General features: G+C 42.7%; 1 protein-coding gene across 7 annotated transcripts in view; it reads right to left on the bottom strand.

Moving 5' to 3' along the window:
- The window catches only part of RAPGEF5 (Rap guanine nucleotide exchange factor 5), a gene marked incomplete at its 5' end in the record, with an annotated part of 219,135 nt that overhangs the window by 58,683 nt on the left and 139,097 nt on the right, over positions 1 to 21,355 (bottom strand). For 3 of the 7 annotated variants that reach the window (XM_081243594.1, XM_081243597.1, XM_081243596.1), the window contains 2 exons: positions 13,076 to 13,164; positions 13,625 to 13,743. The exons of 1 other annotated variant lie outside the window; for it this stretch is intronic. In XM_081243594.1, coding sequence (XP_081099720.1) covers positions 13,076 to 13,164; positions 13,625 to 13,743 — 208 coding nt within the window. The remainder of the gene's footprint in view (positions 1 to 13,075; positions 13,165 to 13,624; positions 13,744 to 21,355) is intronic. 3 more of the 7 variants (XM_081243599.1, XM_081243598.1, XM_081243595.1) reach the window with 2 other exon arrangements.

Below are 21,355 nucleotides of genomic sequence, written 5' to 3'. Positions count from 1 at the left end.
GAACATCCTTAAGCCTTTCTGTTAGCATGATTCACGGTGATTTGACTCACACAAGTATGTAATGGGTACATATGAGTTCTGAAATATCACCAAGAGTACAATAATATAATTATATAAAATTGTATACTATAACCTACTCTTAAAAGAACAAATTTAATTTGTGATATTGTTAAAAAAACTTCTTCAAAGCCATATGACATGAACTATTTCTTGGTATATGTTAAATTTATTTTATGAAAAATATTTCTAACAACTGGAAGGGAGAATTTTGGAGTGAAAAATGCAGAATTCTCTAGCATGAATTCAGGGGCTCAAATCACACAAGAAAGGTACTTACCGGTAAGTAAACCTTGAGAATTAAGAATACATGAGATTATCTAATGTATAGCACAGGGAACTATATTAAATATCCTGTGATAAACCATAATGGAAAAGAATATAAAAAAAGAATGTATATATATGTATAACTGAGTCACTGTGCTGTGCAGCAGAGATTGGCATAACATTGTAAATCAACTACACATCAATTAAAAAAAAAGAATACATGAGATTAGTGTCAATAGTCACTTGTTGAGAAGCATAAAAGACTTAATCCAAACCACTTTATAGGCTTTTAAAAAGTGATTATAGGGCTTCCCTGGTGGCGCAGTGGTTGAGAGTCCACAGGTTCGTGCCCCGGTCTGGGAAGATCCCACATGCTGCGGAGCGGCTGGGCCCGTGAGCCATGGCCACTGAGTCTGCGCGTCCAGAGCCTGTGCTCCGCAACGGGAGAGGCCACAGCAGGGAGCGGCCCGCGTACCGCAAAAAAAAAAAAAAAAAAAAAAAAAGGGATTATACAGCACTTTAAATTACAATGTGTTTATATTACTTTGAAGGGACAGAAATATATAATTATGGCCTCGGGTCTAAAGTATCAAAACAAATTAACATAAGCTTCCATTCATAAAATTTCATGCCATTTTCCTCTTCTTTAGGAACCAAACTTTGATTTTTCTTGGGCTTACTGCTGTCCAGATAGCTTAAAACCAAACCAAACAATACATTTCCCAGTCTCACTTGTAGCTAGATGTGGCCACAACTGTTTTGGTCCATGAGAAAGAAGCAGAAGCCAGGTGTGATGAACAGGCATATTCTTAACTAGCTCCATCCTGCTACCTGGACTGTGATGCTATATTCACTTTGGTTCGTGGGATGCAGGTCAGACTCTAGGGACGCTGGAGCAAAGAGCTGGAAGGAACCTCACTCCTGGCTGATTTCAGAGGGGACTTACCAGCTCTGGACTGCATTTCTTTATTTTTATTTTCACATGAGAGAGAAGTATACATATACCTGTTTATGTCACTGTTCGAGATTTTCTGTTGTATGCAGCCATGCCTAATCACAAATAATATATACACAAAGAAAATTTTCAGGAACTCAAACACATGATCAGTAATGTGGTCTTGTTCTCAAGTTTCTCAGCTATCATAAGCAGGAAACGTACTTTTTTTTTTTTTTTTTGCTGTACGCGGGCTTCTCACTGTTGTGGCCTCTCCCGTTGCGGAGCACAGGCTCCGGACGCGCACGCTCAGCGGCCACGGCTCACGGACCCAGCCGCTCCGCGACATGTGGGATCTTCCCGAACCGGGGCATGAACCCATGTCCCCTGCATCGGCAGGCGGACTCTCAACCACTGCGCCACCAGGGAAGCCCAGGAAACGTACATTTAAGGAGAGATGAGTGTTGTGAATTTATCCTGATCTTATTACTGTGGATTTGTAGAATGTGCTGATGAAGACACATTTGCCTTTTGTGTTTTTGATTATGTTTTAAAAGAACAAACAACCTCCCCAGAAGACTGTCAAATAGTGTAAACTGTCATAATAATTCTGAGATATGCACTCACAATATGCCAATCAGCACTGACAGAACTTGAGCTTACTAGAATCTTTCTACAAAAGTCATCAGCGGTCAATGAAAACGACTTTGCAATGCCTTCAAATTCAGATCAAACTGAACTAAGACACAAGAAGTGACATTTCGTATGTTCAATTCTTGGGAAAAGATCCAAAATTAGGATGAAAATATCTTCACCCTGTTCTTTTTTTTCTTAACAAAATCATGACACTGGATTTATGATATCTATAAGCCTGCTACACAAAAATAAACTATGTGATATCAAGCAAGACAGGAAGAAAATTTTGGGGGAAAACCTAACTTGCTCTATGTACTACGTAAATCTTTCTTCATAACAAGTCTATTTAAGGCACATTCACAGGGATGTAGCAAGAAGGAAAACACCAGATGCTTTAATATTAGAACTACTATCATGAGCCCTGATATATACAGCCACTCACCTAAAACCCTGTTCATTTTTAGACTGAGAATTTAAGTAGAAATATCCAACCAGGCATGAGATGGGCAATTTTAACTGATGCTCTTCATCTTCACACTAAGTGAAGCTCATTTACAGGATTAAAAGATTTAAAAATTAAAAGACTGACCAAGTATCCTGAATGCTGAAAAGAAGGATAAGTCTGAAGCAAAAAAGGATACAGGATGGCTCTGAAAGTAATTTTCTGCCACTATTTAGATTACAGCAAGATCTTCTGGGGATTACAGCAAGATATTCTAGTTTTCCACACTTTCCGTTCACACATACCTACCAATTCTGTCTAATTTCATATTTATTTCTGAGATTTGGGGGAAGGACTGCTAGCCAAATAGCAGCCTTAAGCACAAGGCAAAAAGCTGCAAACAGAATGAAAAGAATGGTTTCAATTGTAGAGCAAGAAAGCCCCAAGGGCAAAAAATGAGGATAATGGAAAATGGGGGGGAGAAGGTTATAATGAGAAAGACTGCAAAAAGAAATGAGGAAAAAAGCTCAATTATAGGTATGTTAAAGGCAAACATTCTCCCACTTGAAGAACATTCCTTTTAAACATGTGCTTGTCAATTACAGCAATTCTGTGGCATTGCACCCTTTACAAGAAGCCATAATTTGATTGAAACATGCTGTGAGAGATTAACATGCAGGGATTATAATCAACAAATTGCCATTTACTAGCATTCCTTCCTCACACTTATAAGACTATCTGAAATACATACTCTTATATAGAAAAATCACTTTTCTCCCCCACTTTCTGATAGGATGCTAAATTTTTGACTGAGGACGATGTCACAGCATTAAAAAGTACAGACAAGAACATCTGATAATCTCACTTTAAATCCATCACTGGAGAGATGACACACAAGATCTCTGAGGTAGAGAAACAGAGTGAGAGAGAAAAGAGAGTTTCTTCATCCTTTGAATTGTCTTAAACACAGTCGCGAGTAATTTCATGTGCTGACGTTACATTAAAACTATGATTCTGCTAAAATTACTCGATTGTCAAACTGACTGTTGACACAGTATCTTGCCTCCAGAAATTTCAGAATGTGTTGCTTCTTTCAATTTGCTGCTCCAAAAATACCTGACTCACATCACACATTTAAACAAGTTTCTGGAAATACAGCGGGACGCTGGCAAAATCACAAGTGTTTCTACTAAAGTACAATATTAAATATGCCAGTGGACCCCAAATTCACTGAGAAAATATGGTCATTTAAAAAACTTTAAGAGTTAAAAACAGCATTTTCTTTTTAAAGAAACAAAAATCCATTTTCCTTTTAAAAAAAACAAAAAAAAGAATAAATTTATAAGAACAAAAATTAGCACCAAACTGAGAAATTGTGCTATAGAAATTATAGATTATAGAACTATAGATAGAAAAATAGAAGTAGCAGCCTTTGTTCTTAAAGGGTATATATTAGGGAGACAAAATATAAAGGGAAAACTAAACAAAGCTATTAACCTTTCTCAAACACATCTTTATGAGAAAAACTACAAGTTATACTGGATTTGTGTTTAAAAAGCAACCTTTAGGGACTTCCCTGTTGGCACAGTGGATAGGACTCGGTGCTCCCAGTGCAGGGGGCCTGGGTTCAATCCCTGGTCGGGGAACTAGATCCCACATGCATGCCGCAACTGAGGAGCCCACCTGCCGCAACTGAGGAGCCCACCTGCCACAACTGAGACCTGGAGCAACCAAAATAAATAAATAAATTTAAAAAATATTTTTAAAAAAATTACAAAAAGCAAAAAGGGAAACTTCACCCTATGTCAAAGAGACTATACAGATTTAAGCCAATATCTTATTCATGTAATTATAAAACCGAAGACTATTCTACATGAACTTTGTGACTTATCAGAAAGGGCCTTTATATTTTACATTTAAAAACAGACTGTAATTTTATCTATTATGATTCTTTGAAAATTGACAATTTATGTACATATTTATGGCAACTCTCAGTGTACCAGGGTATTTTATTATTTGTAATAATTTATCCACCAGCCATTCTAGGAAATTAGAAATTTACTGAACTACAAAGAAAGAAATACCTAAGGTTCCCCACAGTTGTCTACCTAAAAAGATGAGTATCAAATTGAGCACCTGAGTTGGAGGAAAAGCATTTTAGGGGAAGCAAAGAAAATGTAAATAAGGGGAATAAAGCAAATAAAATTTCCAAGGTGAATAAAGGAGAAAGTCCATTCATTTCTAATAAGTCTTCTGTTCTGGCTACAGTTTACATAGGAAAACCCTCATGGTTTGGGGGGTTGAGGACATCACCACCAGGACAGACTTCACAGAAACAAGAAGTCACATGTGTATTTCATCTAGAATATAATGTGTGAAGGAAACTTTCAAAGATACTCTATCTCACTTCCCAACTCTAGGACACAGCCTTCCCTCTAGCCCATCAGAAAGTTGTTGATATTTTCCTTAAAGGTATTCAAAGAAGGGCTTCCCTGGTGGTGCAGTGGTTGAGAGTCCGCCTGCCGATGCAGGGGAAACGGGTTCGTGCCCCGGTCCGGGAAGATCCCACATGCCGCGGAGCGGCTGGGCCCGTGAGCCATGGCCGCTTGGCCTGTGCGTCCGGATCCTGTGCTCTGCAACGGGAGAGGCCACAACAGTGAGAGGCCCACATACCGCAAAAAAAAAAAAGTATTCAAAGAAGAAAGTCTAAAAACTCTTCTTAAGATGCACAAGTTTTTCAAAATCCTTATAGTCAGGAGACTAAAGATCTAACTTCTGAGGTAATTCTTGCCCCTTGTGTATTTCATTTTCCATTTCCTATCTTCAGATCCTCCTGAAATTAATTTCTCACAGCCCTACAATATTTCAGTTTGTTTCTAGGGTGCGCTAGACTTAGAGTTGAACTTTAAGTACTGAAAGACATCACATGGAGTAAACATGAAAATAATGTGATTTAATAAACGCACTCCAATGATCCAGTCTCATTCGAAATGGGGACTGTATCCCTGAAAAGTAGGCCGTACTCCTCCTTACATCTTTATCCATTAAACATCTTCTTTTGCCCATTGGTTATGCTGTAATAAAAACTTCCACATTTTCATTATTAATCTGTGTACATTAATGACCTTATGCTTCATCTCTCACTGCGTTTCACCTTGCTTCATTACCAACAAGAGTATTAATTAACCCACAATCTACTGGCAGTGTAAAAGCATCAATTCCCTTGTTATCACATATAGTATCACATGTTCAAAGGTGGTGTGAATAGATTAGTTCAGAAGATGAACACCTCCAATGAAATTCACAGTCATAATCTGAGTTTTAATATTATCTCACGTGAGTGGTCTGATACAGCATCAGCTGCAACTAGGACCTCTTCCCCCACACCTCCTTTCTTGTGTAACCTTCTTGAAGCAGTTAGCCCACCCAGTGGCCACCTTGCTCACAGGTGGAAACCAAGCAGCAGGTCTTTGTGCTGGAGATTAGCTCCCTCTTAAGTGGCTACTGAAGCGCCTGATTTGGGGTTTATAGCTAGAGTCGAATGGTAGGCTTTTTATTTCAGTTCTGCCTTTCATCCAAGATTTTAGCCACTAGACAAAAATGATGTCTAGGACAAAGCTAGGAATATATCTGGGTTCACTTTCAGATTCAAATGACCACTCTATCTCTGAAGCAGCTTAGTTAACTTCTGCCTCAGCATCTATGTCCATTAGATGGAGATAATCATTCTGTACAAGCATCCATCTAATGGAGAGGATGTTTGGATAAACAGAGTGGTGTCAAATCCTGGCTCTCAAATTTGGAAGGGGCCTCAGATGTCATGTGGTCTAAACTCTTTGATTTCATAAATGAGGCAAAAGAGAAAGAAATTTCTACACAATTCTAATTATCTCATCACTCAGTCAGTATTAATTTATAAAGTCTTCCAATGCTTCAATTACAATCAGCAAAAACATTACATCCTCCACATTAGCAATTAGGAGAGAAGCTAAGGGAACTGCCAAAAAACCAAACCAAACCAAACCAAAAGCACAAAGATTATAAAGCAGAACAGAAACCAATATTCTAATATGAGCACTTTCACTCCTAGTTCTCTCTCCATGGTGCTTTGGGGATTTTCATTGTCACCGGGGATCGCTGTTTCAAGCCTTCGCTGAACAGTGGGGTTCTCATCTGCATCTGAGGCACACCCAGGGCAGCTGGAGTTGGTGCTAATGAATTTATTTAGTCTTTTGTTGATTTTTTCATTAGCATGTATGCAAACAAAATTAACCTAATATTTAACACTGACAGTTTCATAAAGCTGAAAAAGACCTCAAGTGGCAACCTAGTCCACTTATTTGTCTCTGAGAAAGCTACTTTCACAGGTCAAGAAGGTAAAAGGCTGACATCAACCATTTCCACGGATGCAGAGTCTACGGCTCCTAGCTGTCGCCAGCACCATCCAGGGATACTTATACCTACTTCCAACTCCTTTTACATCTTTTATTTACTTTTTCAACTAAGTCTATTTCCTTTGGTTCTGAACTTTGCTGAATAGGACCAGACATTTCACATTCATTCTCTATACTACTTTAAATACATTAAAATATCCTCTAGCTTCTTCATTTTTAAAGACATGTGGATATAGTTCCACCAAATTTGTGTCTATAATGAGATTGGTTATTTAGCACCACGAACATCCACTCTTTCCCTATTTGCTTTTTGTCTGACTCCCTCCACTAAAATGTAAGCCCCACGAAGGTAAGGAGTTTGTGTGTATTCTGTTTACAGCTGTATGCCCCACAGCTAGAACAGTGCCTATATAAAAGGTCGAAGATATCTGTGGAAGGAAGGAATTAAATTTTTCTATGGTATTCATTCACCCGCATATAGAAACTGAACACTCAAATATGCACTGCTGTATTTTATTACAGAAGCAGTGTGTAAAGTTAAAAGTAAAGGAATTACAGGGGGAGGGCTAGGATAAGAGCCAGGATGCAGAGTATTTCATCACTGGGGGAAAACCGCTGCTTTTCTCTAGCAACGGACTGTTTCTGAATATTCCAAAATGGCCTGGTAGTAAAACTCTCTGCAAATGGATATTACTGGTAGGTGATAAACCAAAGCTATTCTTTGTAAATGTTATAGCATAATTTCCCAGAGGAACTTAAGAAGTTTCCCATTGGACAAGGTTATATACAAACACACTTAAATCATCACCAGGTATGGCCACTGAGCCTTGAATTCCAAGCCTGCTACCCCATCAACATTCTAACTACTCTCTGAGCGAGGCTGAAGAAACACAGCAGTAAGACAGGGCAACATGAAGTCAGGCCAAACCGCCTAAGTCCTTGTGCAAAGCCCAAGTGATGGTGAGGTCAGCATAAAACGACCGCAGGGTTAAGGTCTCTTCTAGATCTAGAATTTTACGGTTCTGTGACATACTTTGAAAGGAAAGGGGATGGGGGTTGATATAAATCTCTTTAGATCAAAGCATTTTAGTGATGAAAGATATGTCAGAACTCATCTCATGTATAACTTGCTCAAGGTCTCAGGCTGGTCTATTAATGGAGCCCAGATCTGGGACCCAAGACTTCAGAATCTCATTTTAGTACCCTTTCTACTCTGCTGTGTGCATATTCTCCTTCCTTAGAACATCGTTTCTTAACAGAAGTAAGCATTCTTGGCTGTGAGGCTGAAGGACCACCCAGAGATCGCTGGAGTGTGACAGAACCCTGGCCAAAATCCAAATGGGTTTTGTTCACTATACCGTCACCTCCTCATTCCAAGAACTGAGAGCTAACAGCTGTGTGGCCAGTACCTCTGTCCACTCTGATTGTTTCCTTTTTTCAAAACCATTTCAGTGGATGGACCAGCAATGCAGGTTTGTGAATTTTGAACTCAGGCTGCAGAGGCTCTAGGGCAGGGACCAGTGGATATGAGGCTGGACACAGACACCAGGAGAGGGAGTGGGGAGGGGAGGTGGAGGAAAGGAGAAATGACGCCCCTAGTTCTCAGGGGCAAATTTATAACTATTAGACACTTTGAATACGTCTCTGAAGAAAGTGGAGAGACAAAGTCATTGTCCTAGTTCTGTGGCTCTCACACCTGGCTACATATAGCATCATCTGGGGAGCCTTCAAAGCCCATAACTCTTAGGCCCCAACTTGGGTCAATTGAACCAGGATCTCTGGGGTGGGACCCAGACATTGATATTTTGAAAAATGCCCCATGTGCTGCTAATGACACAGCCACAGATAAGATCCACTGGTCTATTATGTGTTACATGATACCACAAAAATAAAAAGATAAATCTAAGATAATTTTACATGCATGTTAATTGCACAAAATCATGGAGAGGCTTACCACCATCTAAAAACTTCCATGTCTACCCGCCAAAAGTTTAAAAGCCATGCAGCCACAGGGTTATAAAGGTCTTGCCACCTGCAAAAGAAAGCCTAGAAGAGAAGCACCAAACATCTTTCCAGAAATCCTAAAAGGTAAGGAAATTAAGGAAGAAGTTCACCTAAACTGTCTTCCGTATTTCCAATGATCAGGAAAAAGGCATTCTTGATTTTCCTTCACAAGAAATATGTATCAAGTATTTAGGATACGTTTGGTGCTGGAACGGGAAAGAAGATAAAAGAAAATGAAAAATGGCTTGCCTGCCCTAGCTTCACTCAAGGTTCCATCAGTGCAATGCTCCAAAAAAAGCCATTAAACTGGCAATGGAGAATAGCTTTGGGACCCTATCAATTAAGTGAGACACTCCTATGATATAAACCAGGTACTTCCATGGAGGTGGTTGCCTCGTTACAAAGGTAAGGGACTCACTTTCTCCATGATGTAATCAGTCTACTAGGTGCTGTTGAAAGTACACCACCCACACGGAGGCATCCATGCCTTCCGTGGTCAAAGCAGGATGAGCAGACATTTCCACACCGAGTACACAATATACTGAACGATAACCTCATGAAGTAAAAACAGCCATACCTGGAAGAAAGCAGGTCAAGCCTAATAAGAATCGGCTAATAGGCTTTACCTGTTCCCACTACCTTATTCTCTGCTTGTTTTTTCTTGAAAATCTGTAATCATAAGCACATTTGCTTCAAAAGGATGAATAAAAACCCAAGACATGGAAAAAAAAAGGGGGAGCAAATAATGTTATTTCCTCTTGTGTTTCCCCTAAGGTAGACTCATCATAATGCAGATGTAGAAAGAAAGTCAGTAAGAAGGATTTCCTCTGTGTAATCCATCTGATCACAGTGTTGTCTCCGGCCACCCCTGCTTAGAACAGAAATCGTTATTCCTAGTAGAAGCAACTCTAGACAAAACACATTTGATCCTTTCCAGAGACGGGCTGGTGGTGGGGACCTGCTCCTCCACCCCTCCAGCTCCTCCATTCACAACATATTTTCTTGCTTCTTGCCTTCCTTGTAATTCTCCTGGGCTGGGAATGCCCAGTGACGTCTGCCCTATTTCTGGGAAGATGAAAGATAGAGCTGCTTGATTTTCCCCTAACATTTCAAATGCTTCAAGTCAGACCCTGAACCTCGAAAGAAAAGGTAATCTTTGAAAACAGCTTCAGTCCTTCGACGTTCACAAATAGGTATCCAGTTACCAGACTCAAACAGTTTTTCCATTTTAAACAATGAAGAATTATTCATCCATCCATCCATCCATCCACTCATTCCACAGATATTCCCAGAATGACTGTTTGTGCCGGGTAGTACCAGGGAGGAAAGGTAGACACATAGGGGATTATGAAAATAAGCATGGTAAGTGCTGTGTGGATCAAATCATTTAGGAAAATCATTAGTAGGTTGCTTGTGAGCATCTCTAATAATGTTTTTTGCTTTTAAAACTCAGTTTGATATGGTGATAGAATACTATATGAATTATTGTTTTCTATTCTATTCTATTCTAGATTTGGGTAATAACAAAAATACAGTATCTCTTATTTCTATTCCATTCAATTAAGTAAACTTTTTTTCCACTTGCATGTTAACAGCAATTAGTAATCACCTGAACCTGTCCTTTGTGAGTATAGGTCTCTTAGCCTATTGGGCCTTGCACCTACATTTTCATAATGAAGTGACTTTTGTGGGGAAGAGATGGAAATAACTTGCATCTCTTGCTTGGTTAACTTCTCCAGCCTCTGGTGGGCACAGGAATGTAAGAATCCAGAACAGGCTCATCCCAGCCTCCAGGACCATTTATTTCTTCCCATGTATGCTTTCTTCCTCATTGCCATTGGGGCCATGTGGACGACCACCATATGGCTCGACCCGGCTCCATATGGCTCCATCTCCCTAAAAGGGCGCTCAAGAACATAAAAACGCTGCTGTATACTTTTATTGCAGCCCCTTCTCATTTTCCTCCATCTGTCTTCCATATGTTTACGCAACTCAGACTCCTGCACACGTAGACCTTTTATAGTGAGGGTTGCCAGCCTGACCAAGATAAAGAACTAACATTCACCACCGTCAGTGACAAGGGGCCTCAACTACTTTAAATATGTGATTCATTTAGTATTCAAACTAGAACGAACTCATAACCACTTTTCTTCAATTTGTACCTGAAATTGATTTTATATTTATATTTTTTTAAATGTTACCAACAAAAGCCACACAGTGGCTCTTCTGTTGTATTTTCTCCAAGCGCTGTTCGTGAAGTGTGGAAGAACTGCATGTGACTTCCACTTAGGTGTCCCTATCATATTACACATCAATCTCTCTCCAAAGTTGACTTTTTCATTTTCATAAAACTCTCCTTTGATCAGAGGAAAAGTTGTTACTGTTTTCCCCCTCAGGTGTCCCTGCAAACATCTGAAGTTTTACATGTGTCCTCTGCAAACGCTAAGGAAATGAGAAGGAATGAGGAGACACTGACCCCTGCGGGGCTCTACCTGCCCGGCTTTGGCCACAGCAAGTCGTGGTTCTTTTAGCTTTGCCCGGCACCTGGCAAGAGGGACACATCTGATCCTAGTGTTGGTATAATCGAGAAGAAACTGGGAATACCAGTCTCTAGACACCAGGTACAACACTGTTTCTCAACAGGAGGCAACTCCTGGCATTAGTAACAGGAATTAGGGTTATTTCTCACTCCCGGTGTTAACTTGTCAGTGGGTACCTAGGCCACCTTTCACAAAAAACTAATGACAGTGAGAACGAAAGAAAAAAAAAATCAAGTAGGCCTAGTACTGGCTTCAGTAATTTCTACTCTTATGAATATGACTGAGACACAAAGTCCTGTGTTATAGAACTGCAGTGCTATTAAGAAGAACACATTCAGTCCCCCAAACTGCTACGCATGTTCAAAGGGGTCCTCTTCGTGGCAGATAACTTGCCTGTAATCTAGTCCAAACCACCTGTGTAAAGCAGTCTGCTAACCAGTACGCGGAAAATTATGGCCAGTTCCACGATGACTATCTCTGATGAAGCAGAACACGGAAACAGTGCTCAAACGCACAAAATATTAATAGATAGACATACAAAAACCACCCAGCAAATGCCACGAGAATACGTTTCTCTTTTAGCTTGTTTGTGTATAAATGACAACTATTACTATTTTTCCCCAAACACAGATATGCAAAATAAAGTTTTTATTTGAATTTCCAGATCAAACAATAACCTTAATATAGGATGCGTGATGGAGTCATTTTTGTCTTTTTTTTAAAAACACTATTACATATTTCACACATCTTTGTTTCTCTTAATGTCCTTTATAATGCAGTATAGAGCCAGACATCAATTAAGTTCAGACAAAACTACTGGGACCCAAGGAAACTCTTGTTCCTACCTAAGTTGTCATTTCACAACCCTTCCTGCATGGGAAAAACCTAAGGAGTTACTTGTACTAATACAACCAAAAATGCCTTTTATTGATGCAGTCGATACATTGCAAATTGCGGGCATCACAGGTGCTATGGTGGCAGCAAAAAGTGCATTTTACTCAGGGCATCAAGTTACAGAATTCAGGCTACAGCCAGAGGCCTATTCATTGGAATAACTGCTCCAGGCTGGAACAAATTACAAATTTTGGTTAAGAGAAGCAAGCACTGCCCTTGTGTGATAAAGGAAGTTTGGGTAGATCGTGCAATGGTAGTGTTTCCAGAAGTGCAAGGGTGAAAAAGCTAAGTGGGTATTTTGCTCCCAGATTAAATAGAAAGGACAAGAAGCCTGATCAGTAAGACTTCAGTGAATTACCGTTTCTGGTCTGAGAAGCTGTGAGTATCATATTCTGCACAGCAGGGCTTGCTCTGAGCAGTTTGTAAACCACACGGAAAAAGGCAGAAGTTGCTGCTAAGCTAATAGTTGCTGAGTAGATGCATTAATTGTTGACTTTTCGGCAGGGAGGCTACTCCCCCAGCTCAGTGCTTCCCACAAGCCAGGTAAACGCTAGCTGGTAACCCCATCCCTCATTCCTCCCCACTGAACACTGGCTATTCAATGCTGGCCTCTTGCCAACTGCCTTTAGGTGAGATGTGGTAAAAATTGCCAATGGAACAAGAACATCTGCCTTCGTATCATTTTCTTTGTACAGCTACTTCCCAGGTGGCAGCTTGGCTCTACATGCGTCCATTTACTGGATTTAAACAAAACAGCAGGAGGCTAAGGGGGAGGCCCAAGAAGCATATGCTGGGTCAGCCCACTCTGGTTTCAGCTACAGTACAGACAGAGTCTTGCCCCCTCCGCAAACTGACAAGGGCAGCCGCAGCTGTGAGTCTGGAAGCAGGAGACACCCCCCTGCCTTACCTGTTTCTTTGTCCTGGACTTCTTCCAGGTGCAAGTCATTCAAAAGGTGCTCCAAGATCTTCTCCGGGGTCCCGGACACGACCACGTATCTGTCAGAGAGCAGAGAGTCCACGGAGTCATCCTCAGTGGAGGACTGTGAACGGCTGCTCCATTCCTCGTCCTCATCCTCCTCATCGATGTATTTGAAATAAGGCACATCGAAGGTAGGCAAGGGCAGCGCTCGGTCTGAAAGCGCGGCAGAATCCTTCCTCTCTAACTGAGGGTCAAAGACTCTCAGCCGGGAGCTGCCCATTGTGCACGGCTACTAACAAAGGCATCCCCTAAAGGCTCAAAGATCTCGGCATCTCTGTCCTTTCACTGGGAACTGAGTCCATCTGGCTGCTAAGAGCTCTGCAGTCAGCTAGCACGCTCAGCTCGAGAGGCGGAGAAAAAAGGGAGGGAGGGAGTGGGGGGAAGAGGAGGCAGAGAGAGCGAGTGAGATGGAGCGGGAGAAGGGGAGGAAGGCAGGGAAAAGGAAACAGGAGCACGGGGCTGGGTGGAAACTCTGACCTCCAATCGCTCTCTGCGCTCCCCGCTTGGGGGGCTGGGCCGCAGCTCTGCACTTTCTTCAGCACCAGGACATCCCGGTCCTGCTCTTTAACCTGAACGGTTGTCACTTCATCATCCTGCTTCAATTGCCGATGGGAGTGATGGATGGAAGAAGGAAAAACAGAGAGAAAATTAAGAAGGCAAAAAAAGAGCTAACTACAGCTGCACTTTCTCAAGTTGCTTTCCCACCTAATTATCTTTACAGATTCAGAACAAATTAGGAATCTGGTCAAGAATCTCCCTCTAATGGTACAGGGTCCAGGCTCAAGTTGTATGGATACATAAAGCATTAGAAAGGCATAAATACTTTAAAGGAAACTGGAAAAAAAATAAAGTGGGGATGGGATTCAGAGTTCATTTTTAAAACTATCTGAATGATTTGAATTAAGAAATCCAAAGTTCAAAGTCTCAAAAACACAATATACTAATTGCATGTGTGCTATACTCTCTTTTACCTGGTTAATACTTCTTAAACTGCCACTACATTAAAATTAGAAAATCATATAAAACATCATTTAAACACTAAAACAATGAGCAAGCTATATTAAGCAGATGTAGCAGATACATATCGTATTCATTTACCTCACAGCCTTACTTTAAAAGGTGGGAAAAAAACTACTCATTCTATCGTTCAGTTCATGTTTTACTCCCAAACTTGAGGTGGCCTTCACATTTATCATGTACTTGTTTTACCAGAATACAAGCAAAAACGGATCTCTAGTTAGAATCTCATCTAGGCTGAAATTCGGATGTCACGGGTGAATGCACTGACTTTCTTCACCGCGGTCCCTTTTAACACGGAGAGAAGGCTGAACAATCATTCATTTCTGCACACACAGCTTCCACAGCCCAGAGCCCAACATGGCCCGCTGACGTGGCTCTGTCAGAGTCGGGCTCACTGCTGACCCAGCAGTGTGGAGCCGACCCTAGCGACGAACACTTCCAGAGTGTGGAGTGTGAAATTCTCCTGATGGGCGGCACCCAACCAGAGGCAGGTAGGGGCGGAAGGGGTAGGGAGAAACACAGGTAAAAATATTTACCTTCTGTTTTTCTGAGGATCTGAGCAAAAGATTGAAGCAAGAAAAGTTGATAGCAAAGAGGCTTCACCTTAAAAATTATGTTGCCTCTTTAAAAAGGGAAACACGTCCTAGGGTTCCTAGCATGCTTCTGTGCTTCTGCTCCTGGCAGAAAACCCTACCTAAATTAGGTACAAACACACAAAAAGAACATTCTCCTGGCCCCGATTGGATAAAAAGTACTATGTCCTCATGCCTTATTATCAGTTCCATAGATTTATCAGAGATGCCGATGTATTTATTCACCTTCCATAAGAATAGGAAGACACCATTCTTGTCATAATTGCCAACCAAATCAGTGGGAAAATGATGAGTTCAACTCCCGGTGTGCCGATTCCTAAGAAAATGTAGTGACCTAGTCATGTGAGTCCTCCAAGATCTTCTTAAAAACAAAAAATACTAGTCATTCTAAACAGCAATATAATTTTATGATCAACCTTTTAAAATCTCTTAGTGGCAAATAATTTTACTATGTAAAACTGATGTATTACACTTCAGCAAGGTCAGACACGCAGTTACTGTGGCAATTAATGCTGGATATTCATTGTTAAACTCCCTGAGGATGGCAGTGTGACTCCTGTAACATGAATACCAATGTATAATTGCTATCTTTCATTTCTCCAAAGGGGTTCTTTTGTTATCCGTGTGGCTGAAGTGAAGCAAGGTGGCTGGCGAGAGGAGCATAATATTGACAAAAAAAAACAAAAACAAAAACGGCAGAATGTGAGTCTGGGATACTGAGACACAGAAACAAATAATTCAGTAAAGAGCAGGTCTGAAAGGACAAAAATCTTTCCCTAGCTTTCCTCTCGTCGTAAGCCAATATTCATTTTATATGAGCCTGTTGTCATTGTGAAGTACATTTTACATTCTACGTGCATGTGATATACGGCATTATTAACTTCCGCGGGCCATGCACATACATATGGATGGGAAGGGCTTCTCTAATGTCTGTGTAACTAATATGTATTACAGGGCTGTGCACAGAGCAGCTACACTCTGCTGGGCAGGGGAATAGCTGAACCATATTGATGTACTATCAATAGCATCTTATGTCACAGTGATAGTTTCCATTTTGAAAACCTGTTAAAAAATAAAGAAGCAAAAAAGCAGAAAAATCAATGTACAAAAGGAGATGGAGGTTATCTGAAATTGCCGTGAAAACGTAATAACCATACGTATTATACCCGGCTCTCAAGAGGGAAGGTCAAATTAATGCCTCCTGACCAACCTATGTACCCTTACCTAACCGCTCTTCCTGAAAAACAGCATAAGTACCAGAGTTGAAGGGTATGAAACTTTATTCTGGTACTTGCTTGGTTAAGAATAAAAGTATTTAGGGCTTCCCTGGTGGCGCAGTGGTTGAGAGTCCGCCTGCCAATGCAGGGGACGCGGGTTCGTGCCCCGGTCCGGGAAGATCCCACATGCCGCGGAGCGGCTGGGCCCGTGAGCCATGGCCGCTGAGCTTGCGCGTCCGGAGCCTGTGCTCCGCAACGGGAGAGGCACAGCAGTGAGAGGCACAGCAGTGAGAGGCCCGCGTACCGCAAAAAAAAAAAAAAAGAATAAAAGTATTTCAAGAACTAATGACAAGAAATATGTTCAATGACAAATAGTTCATGAAATGCAAGTAAAGCATTAAAATGCTTAATTTGTAGACAACCACTCAACAAATAGTGAGGGTCTGCTTTGGGTAAGGCACTGTGGCAGACACTAAGGGGCAAGCAGCGGTGAGTAAGACCGATGCCCTGCCCTTAAATGACAAGGTGATGGCTCCGTAACAGCATAAGTCTAATGTGGTGAGCTCCCCCAAGATGAGGCCACATGCAAGAGAGAAAGCAAAGGTAGAGAACCCATGCGATTTGACTGTCTAAGACGACAGATCAAATCCCAGATCTGTGGGTGAAAGAGAATGGAAATGCCATTAAATGGGACAAAAAAAACTGGTTCTGCTGAGACTGATGAACCTGGTTTCAGACAATTGATGTTTCAGTACTGATAATACATCATGCTGTAGATGTGTAGCAAACTAGGGCTCTGGACAAAGGCCAAGGACAGAGATACATTTGTGAACTACTCAAGTTTGGGAGTGGATGAGATTGTTGAAGGGAAGCAGGACAGAAAGGGAAATGGGAAGAGAAAACATAGAAAGAAGGAGGAAGAGGGAGGGGATCAGAGTCATGAGGAAACCTACCAAAGAGACGACTAAGCAGTGAAACCAAGACAAGCCAGGAGAAGGTTGAGGGCACCGACTCAGGAGAGTCAAGGGCAAAGGCTGCCTGACGTTGTCAAATTCACCAAGATGAAGAGTCTAGGAGGAAGTGATGAGGAGACCAGGATGGGAAGGCGAGTGTTGAGGTGTGAGCGGATGTGAAGGAAGTGCACAAACAGGCACTTCAAGACAGCCTCCTTGGAATTTCACCACGAAGGGGAGGAGTCAGGCTGAAGAGGCTGCCTGGCTGGGGAAGTCGGCAAGGTGAGGGGCTATGGAGAAGGGGCGAGAGATCAGGAACGTGCATGGGGGGTTTAGGCTACAATGGGACCGAGACGTCCTCCTTCCAGAGAGGATCACGGGAAAGAAGGTGGGTGGAGATTTAGAAAAAAATTAGAGCAGGGAAAATAAGGTAGCCGAGGTAGACAAAATGAGATGCCTTCTACCATCTCCACAGAGTGGGGGTTCTGACCATCTTCTGGAAGGGGAGGTTCCTTGGCGGCCTGAAGAGAAGACTGTTGGAAAAATGGCTTTAGGGGTTGCAACAGGGAATAAACAAGTTATGAAGAGAGGAATTGCCAGGCAGCTTTGTGCTGCTGAGGGTAGAAAAACATATGTTTATGGTTTTAGGCCTTCCTGCCGAAGTGCTCAGAAATCTGAGGGGGGGTGTACTTCCCTGGCGGTCCGGTGGTTGGGACTCCGCACTGCCACCGTGGGGAGGTGGGAGGGTGGTGCGGTGTGGCCCGCGGGGTTAGATCCCTGGTCGGGGAACTGGGATCCCCACATGCTGCGCAGTGCGGCCAAAAATTTTTTTTTAATTTTTAAATTAAAAACATACATTTAAAAAATTCTTTTTAATTAAAAGAAGAGAAACCTGAGAGGGGAACAGTGAATGACACCCCCTCCGCCCACCAGGGAAGAGATCAGCACAGGAGACACCAGGAGGGAGGGAGGAGAGGTGTTCTGGGCTGCCGTCAGCACACACGCAAACAGCCCTTCTCCACAGGGCGTCTGTCTGGTCAGGGAAAGGAGTGCGCCCAGAGAGGAGCTGATAAGCGGGCAACACGGAGGGGCTGAGGACAAGCCTTCCCAGGAGTGAAGGGAGCAGGCAGGCGGTCAAGGAGGAAGCAGGTGGAGGCTTTGATCAAGGAGGCTGATCTCTGAAGTGGGGCAGTTCAGAGCAGTGAAGACTGAGCAAGGGAGAAGCAGCCCCTGACACCTGGGAGCCCGCCTGGCACTCAGGATGGGCCTCCTGTTCTCCTGTTAAATGTCACTGATTCTGCGAAAAATCAACATCAGATAAGGCCACTCTGTGACTGTGGTAGGACAACACAAAAACACGACCACTCGCAAGTCATATCTGAACACAGACAAAGCGTAAACATTGATCACGGCAGAAAATACCAGAAAGCCCAGCGAGTGAGTAGTGACTGCTGCTTCTTTCCTAGTGACAGCTTTGGCTTTGCTGTCCTCCTTATAGATAAGATTTAAGATATCGTCACAGAGTTGCCCAGTTTCCTGATCTAGAGCAAAGCCCTGCTCCTTGAAATCCTCCCCAAAGTCACCAAACACAAACCCAAGTCCGGTTTGTCCTTTCTTCTAACACCTTCTTGTACTGAGCTGCTGCGAGGCTCCCCATGGGGCGAGGGCTCCATCACTAGACCAAAGCAATAAATCCAACTTACTCAACTACAGGTGTGTTCCTGGTGGTCTCTGGCTAGAGGACAGTGACCATGGACAAGGGCCATAAGATGCTGCCCTGCCGCTGGCATGGTGCAGTGTGGAGAGGATGGTTATTGGAGTCAAAGATAAAATGCATTTCCTTATCAGGGGGATGAGAGAGTCATACCCAGGGATGTTCCTGAAAGTGATCAGAGGATGGGTGAGGAACGAATGCCCAAGGACTTCCCTGGCAGTCCAGCGGTTAGGACTCTGTGCTGCCAAGGCAGGGGGCACGGGTTCGATCCCTGGTCGGGGAAGTAGGATCCCGCGCAGCGCAGCCAAAAAATAAAAATTAAAAAAATTTTTTAATTAAAAAAAAAAGAATGCCAGTGCAAGGGGCACAGACCTTAGGAGAAGGGACTTCTGTAGGTGCAACACTGAAGAGAAAGGCGCAGTGGGGAGTGGGATGTATTCCCAGAAGGCACCATGCTTCCCACCGCCCGCCACGCCCCCATGCCTTGGCTGGTGGTGCTCAGCTCTGGTTGGTACAGGCTCAGTAAGAATTCTCCCCACTCCCTGACACACACTTTAGCTCCTAGATCTGCACAAACCAGGTCTTTCCCCTACTCTCTTGAAGGGATGGTAGGAAGAACAAGAAACTCTAAGGACCAGGCCAGATGGATTCTTCACAGCTTTGCCTATGGGATGCAGTCTGGGATGAGCTGGGAGATGGGGGAGGAGAGGAAGTATAAAAATAAACAGGTATCCTCAGCTGAAAGCGTGGGGGGTGGGGGGGGAGGGAAAGCTGTTTGATCACAAACTCACAGGACCTTTTGAACAGAGGAGGGGCTTCAGGTTTTCTCTGCTCCTCATCTCTTTGTTCCATTCTTTGGTGACTAGCTCTGATTTCTTTTCTTTTTTCTTTTTTTTTTTTTTTTGTGGTACGCGGGCGTCTCACTGTTGTGGCCTCTCCCGTTGCGGGGCACAGGCTCCGGACGCGCAGGCTCAGCGGCCATGGCTCATGGGTCCAGCCGCTCCGCAGCATGTGGGATCTGCATGGACCGGGGCACAAACCCGTGTCCCCTGCATCGGCAGGCAGACTCTCAACCACTGCGCCACCAGGGAAGCCCTGATTTCTTTTCTTTTTATGGCTACACTGCTCCCCTGCCTGCAAATTCTGAATGAATGATAGAACCCTTATCTTTGACTTACTTTAGATTAACTTCCTTGACCAAGATCAGTTTTTATACTCCTAAATCCAACTTTTCTTTTTTCATTTATTCACATGAAAGACATTTATTTTTAAGATGAAAATACATATAGGGTAATAAAAATACTGATTTTTTTAAAAAGTAAGGTGAAGAACTGATGTTCACAGTTTAGCAAGTCTACGCTGTCCTGAACCAAATTTCTGACTGCATTTATATTTTCACTTATCACCAGCACTAGCAAGAAAAAGTCATTACTAAGGGATTTCTCAGGCCTGCTGGAATTGTCACAACTACTTGCTTGATTTTCCATTATCTCTGATAATGGAAAATATTCCTCTCCCAAGTACTCACATAAAGCAGCCATTGGTATTCTCCATGGCATTGTGTCCCTGATGCTCTGTGAGTATCAACTCTTACAAGAGGGCTTAGCTGGGGGTTCATGGATGGGCTTTAGTGACTCAGAGAAGCTTCTGAAAGTATATAAAATTTTTATGTGTAGGCACATTTTCCCAGGTAGAGTCCAGAGTTCTAGGTCTCACTGGAGTTTATGAACCCCAAAAGGTACAAATCGTTCCACACAATGAAACTCATATTTATCACTGCATCTAAGTGACCTTCTTTGACAATCTCCTGCTGGTAACACTCCCTATACAGATAAGATGCCCAAAGAACCCTGTCATGACACCCATCACACTGACCTCTGATTATCTGCTCCCTCTGTGCTCTCCATGAAATGATGACCTCTTGAGGGCGGGGACTGTGACTCTATTTCTCTTCCTAACACACAGCTTAGGGCCTGGCACATGATATTAACTTGATAACGGTTTACTGAGCATGCAAGTTCATGAGCAAGCAAGAGAGTGAGCGAGCGAGTGGATTACCTTTAAATGACAGAATTCGACCTCACATGGTTCAATGGTCGCTCTCCTCTGAGGCTGCCTTTACCCTCTCTACTTAGTCAATTTCCTATTATGATGCTCGTCACACGAGATAACTGTGTTTTGTACTTGAGCGTTGTACTTGCTCCATCTGTCAGAATTCTATCAAACTAAGCTCCCGTGCAACTGACATATAAGAGACCATATAACTAACACAACGCTGGGAAGGCATTCACTAAATGGTGCTGTCCCTGAGTCTAGGGCACATGGAAAAAAGGGTGTGGGCGTGAACAGGTCACCCTGCGGGTTGAAGTGTGAACTGGGCAAGATGTGAATTTTGTGCCCTCTAAAATCCCCTTTCTGCCCCCTTCGGTTCCAACCAGGATCCTCAACACTCCTCACGTGACCCAGCGTTCCATCTTCAAACCTGTGTGAAGCAGGCAGCACCAGAGAAACTTTCAGACGGAGAATGCACAGAATCATCTCGCTTGATGCCATGGCACTCAAGAAGTCATACAAGTAGCACAAGGTGCATGCTGCTTTCCCTCAAGTTTGTGAACACCATAACTGAAGATGCTAACTTAGGGGTAGGAAGGCATGTGCTATGGACTGAATGTTGGTGCCTCCCCCCAACCCCAAATTCCTTTGTTGAAACC

Source organism: Mesoplodon bidens (assembly GCF_964165515.1).
Source record: "Mesoplodon bidens genome assembly, chromosome: 9".
Lineage (NCBI taxonomy): Eukaryota > Metazoa > Chordata > Mammalia > Artiodactyla > Ziphiidae > Mesoplodon > Mesoplodon bidens.
Note: the sequence above shows the minus strand (reverse complement) of the source record. Positions and strands in the feature narration are given on the sequence as shown.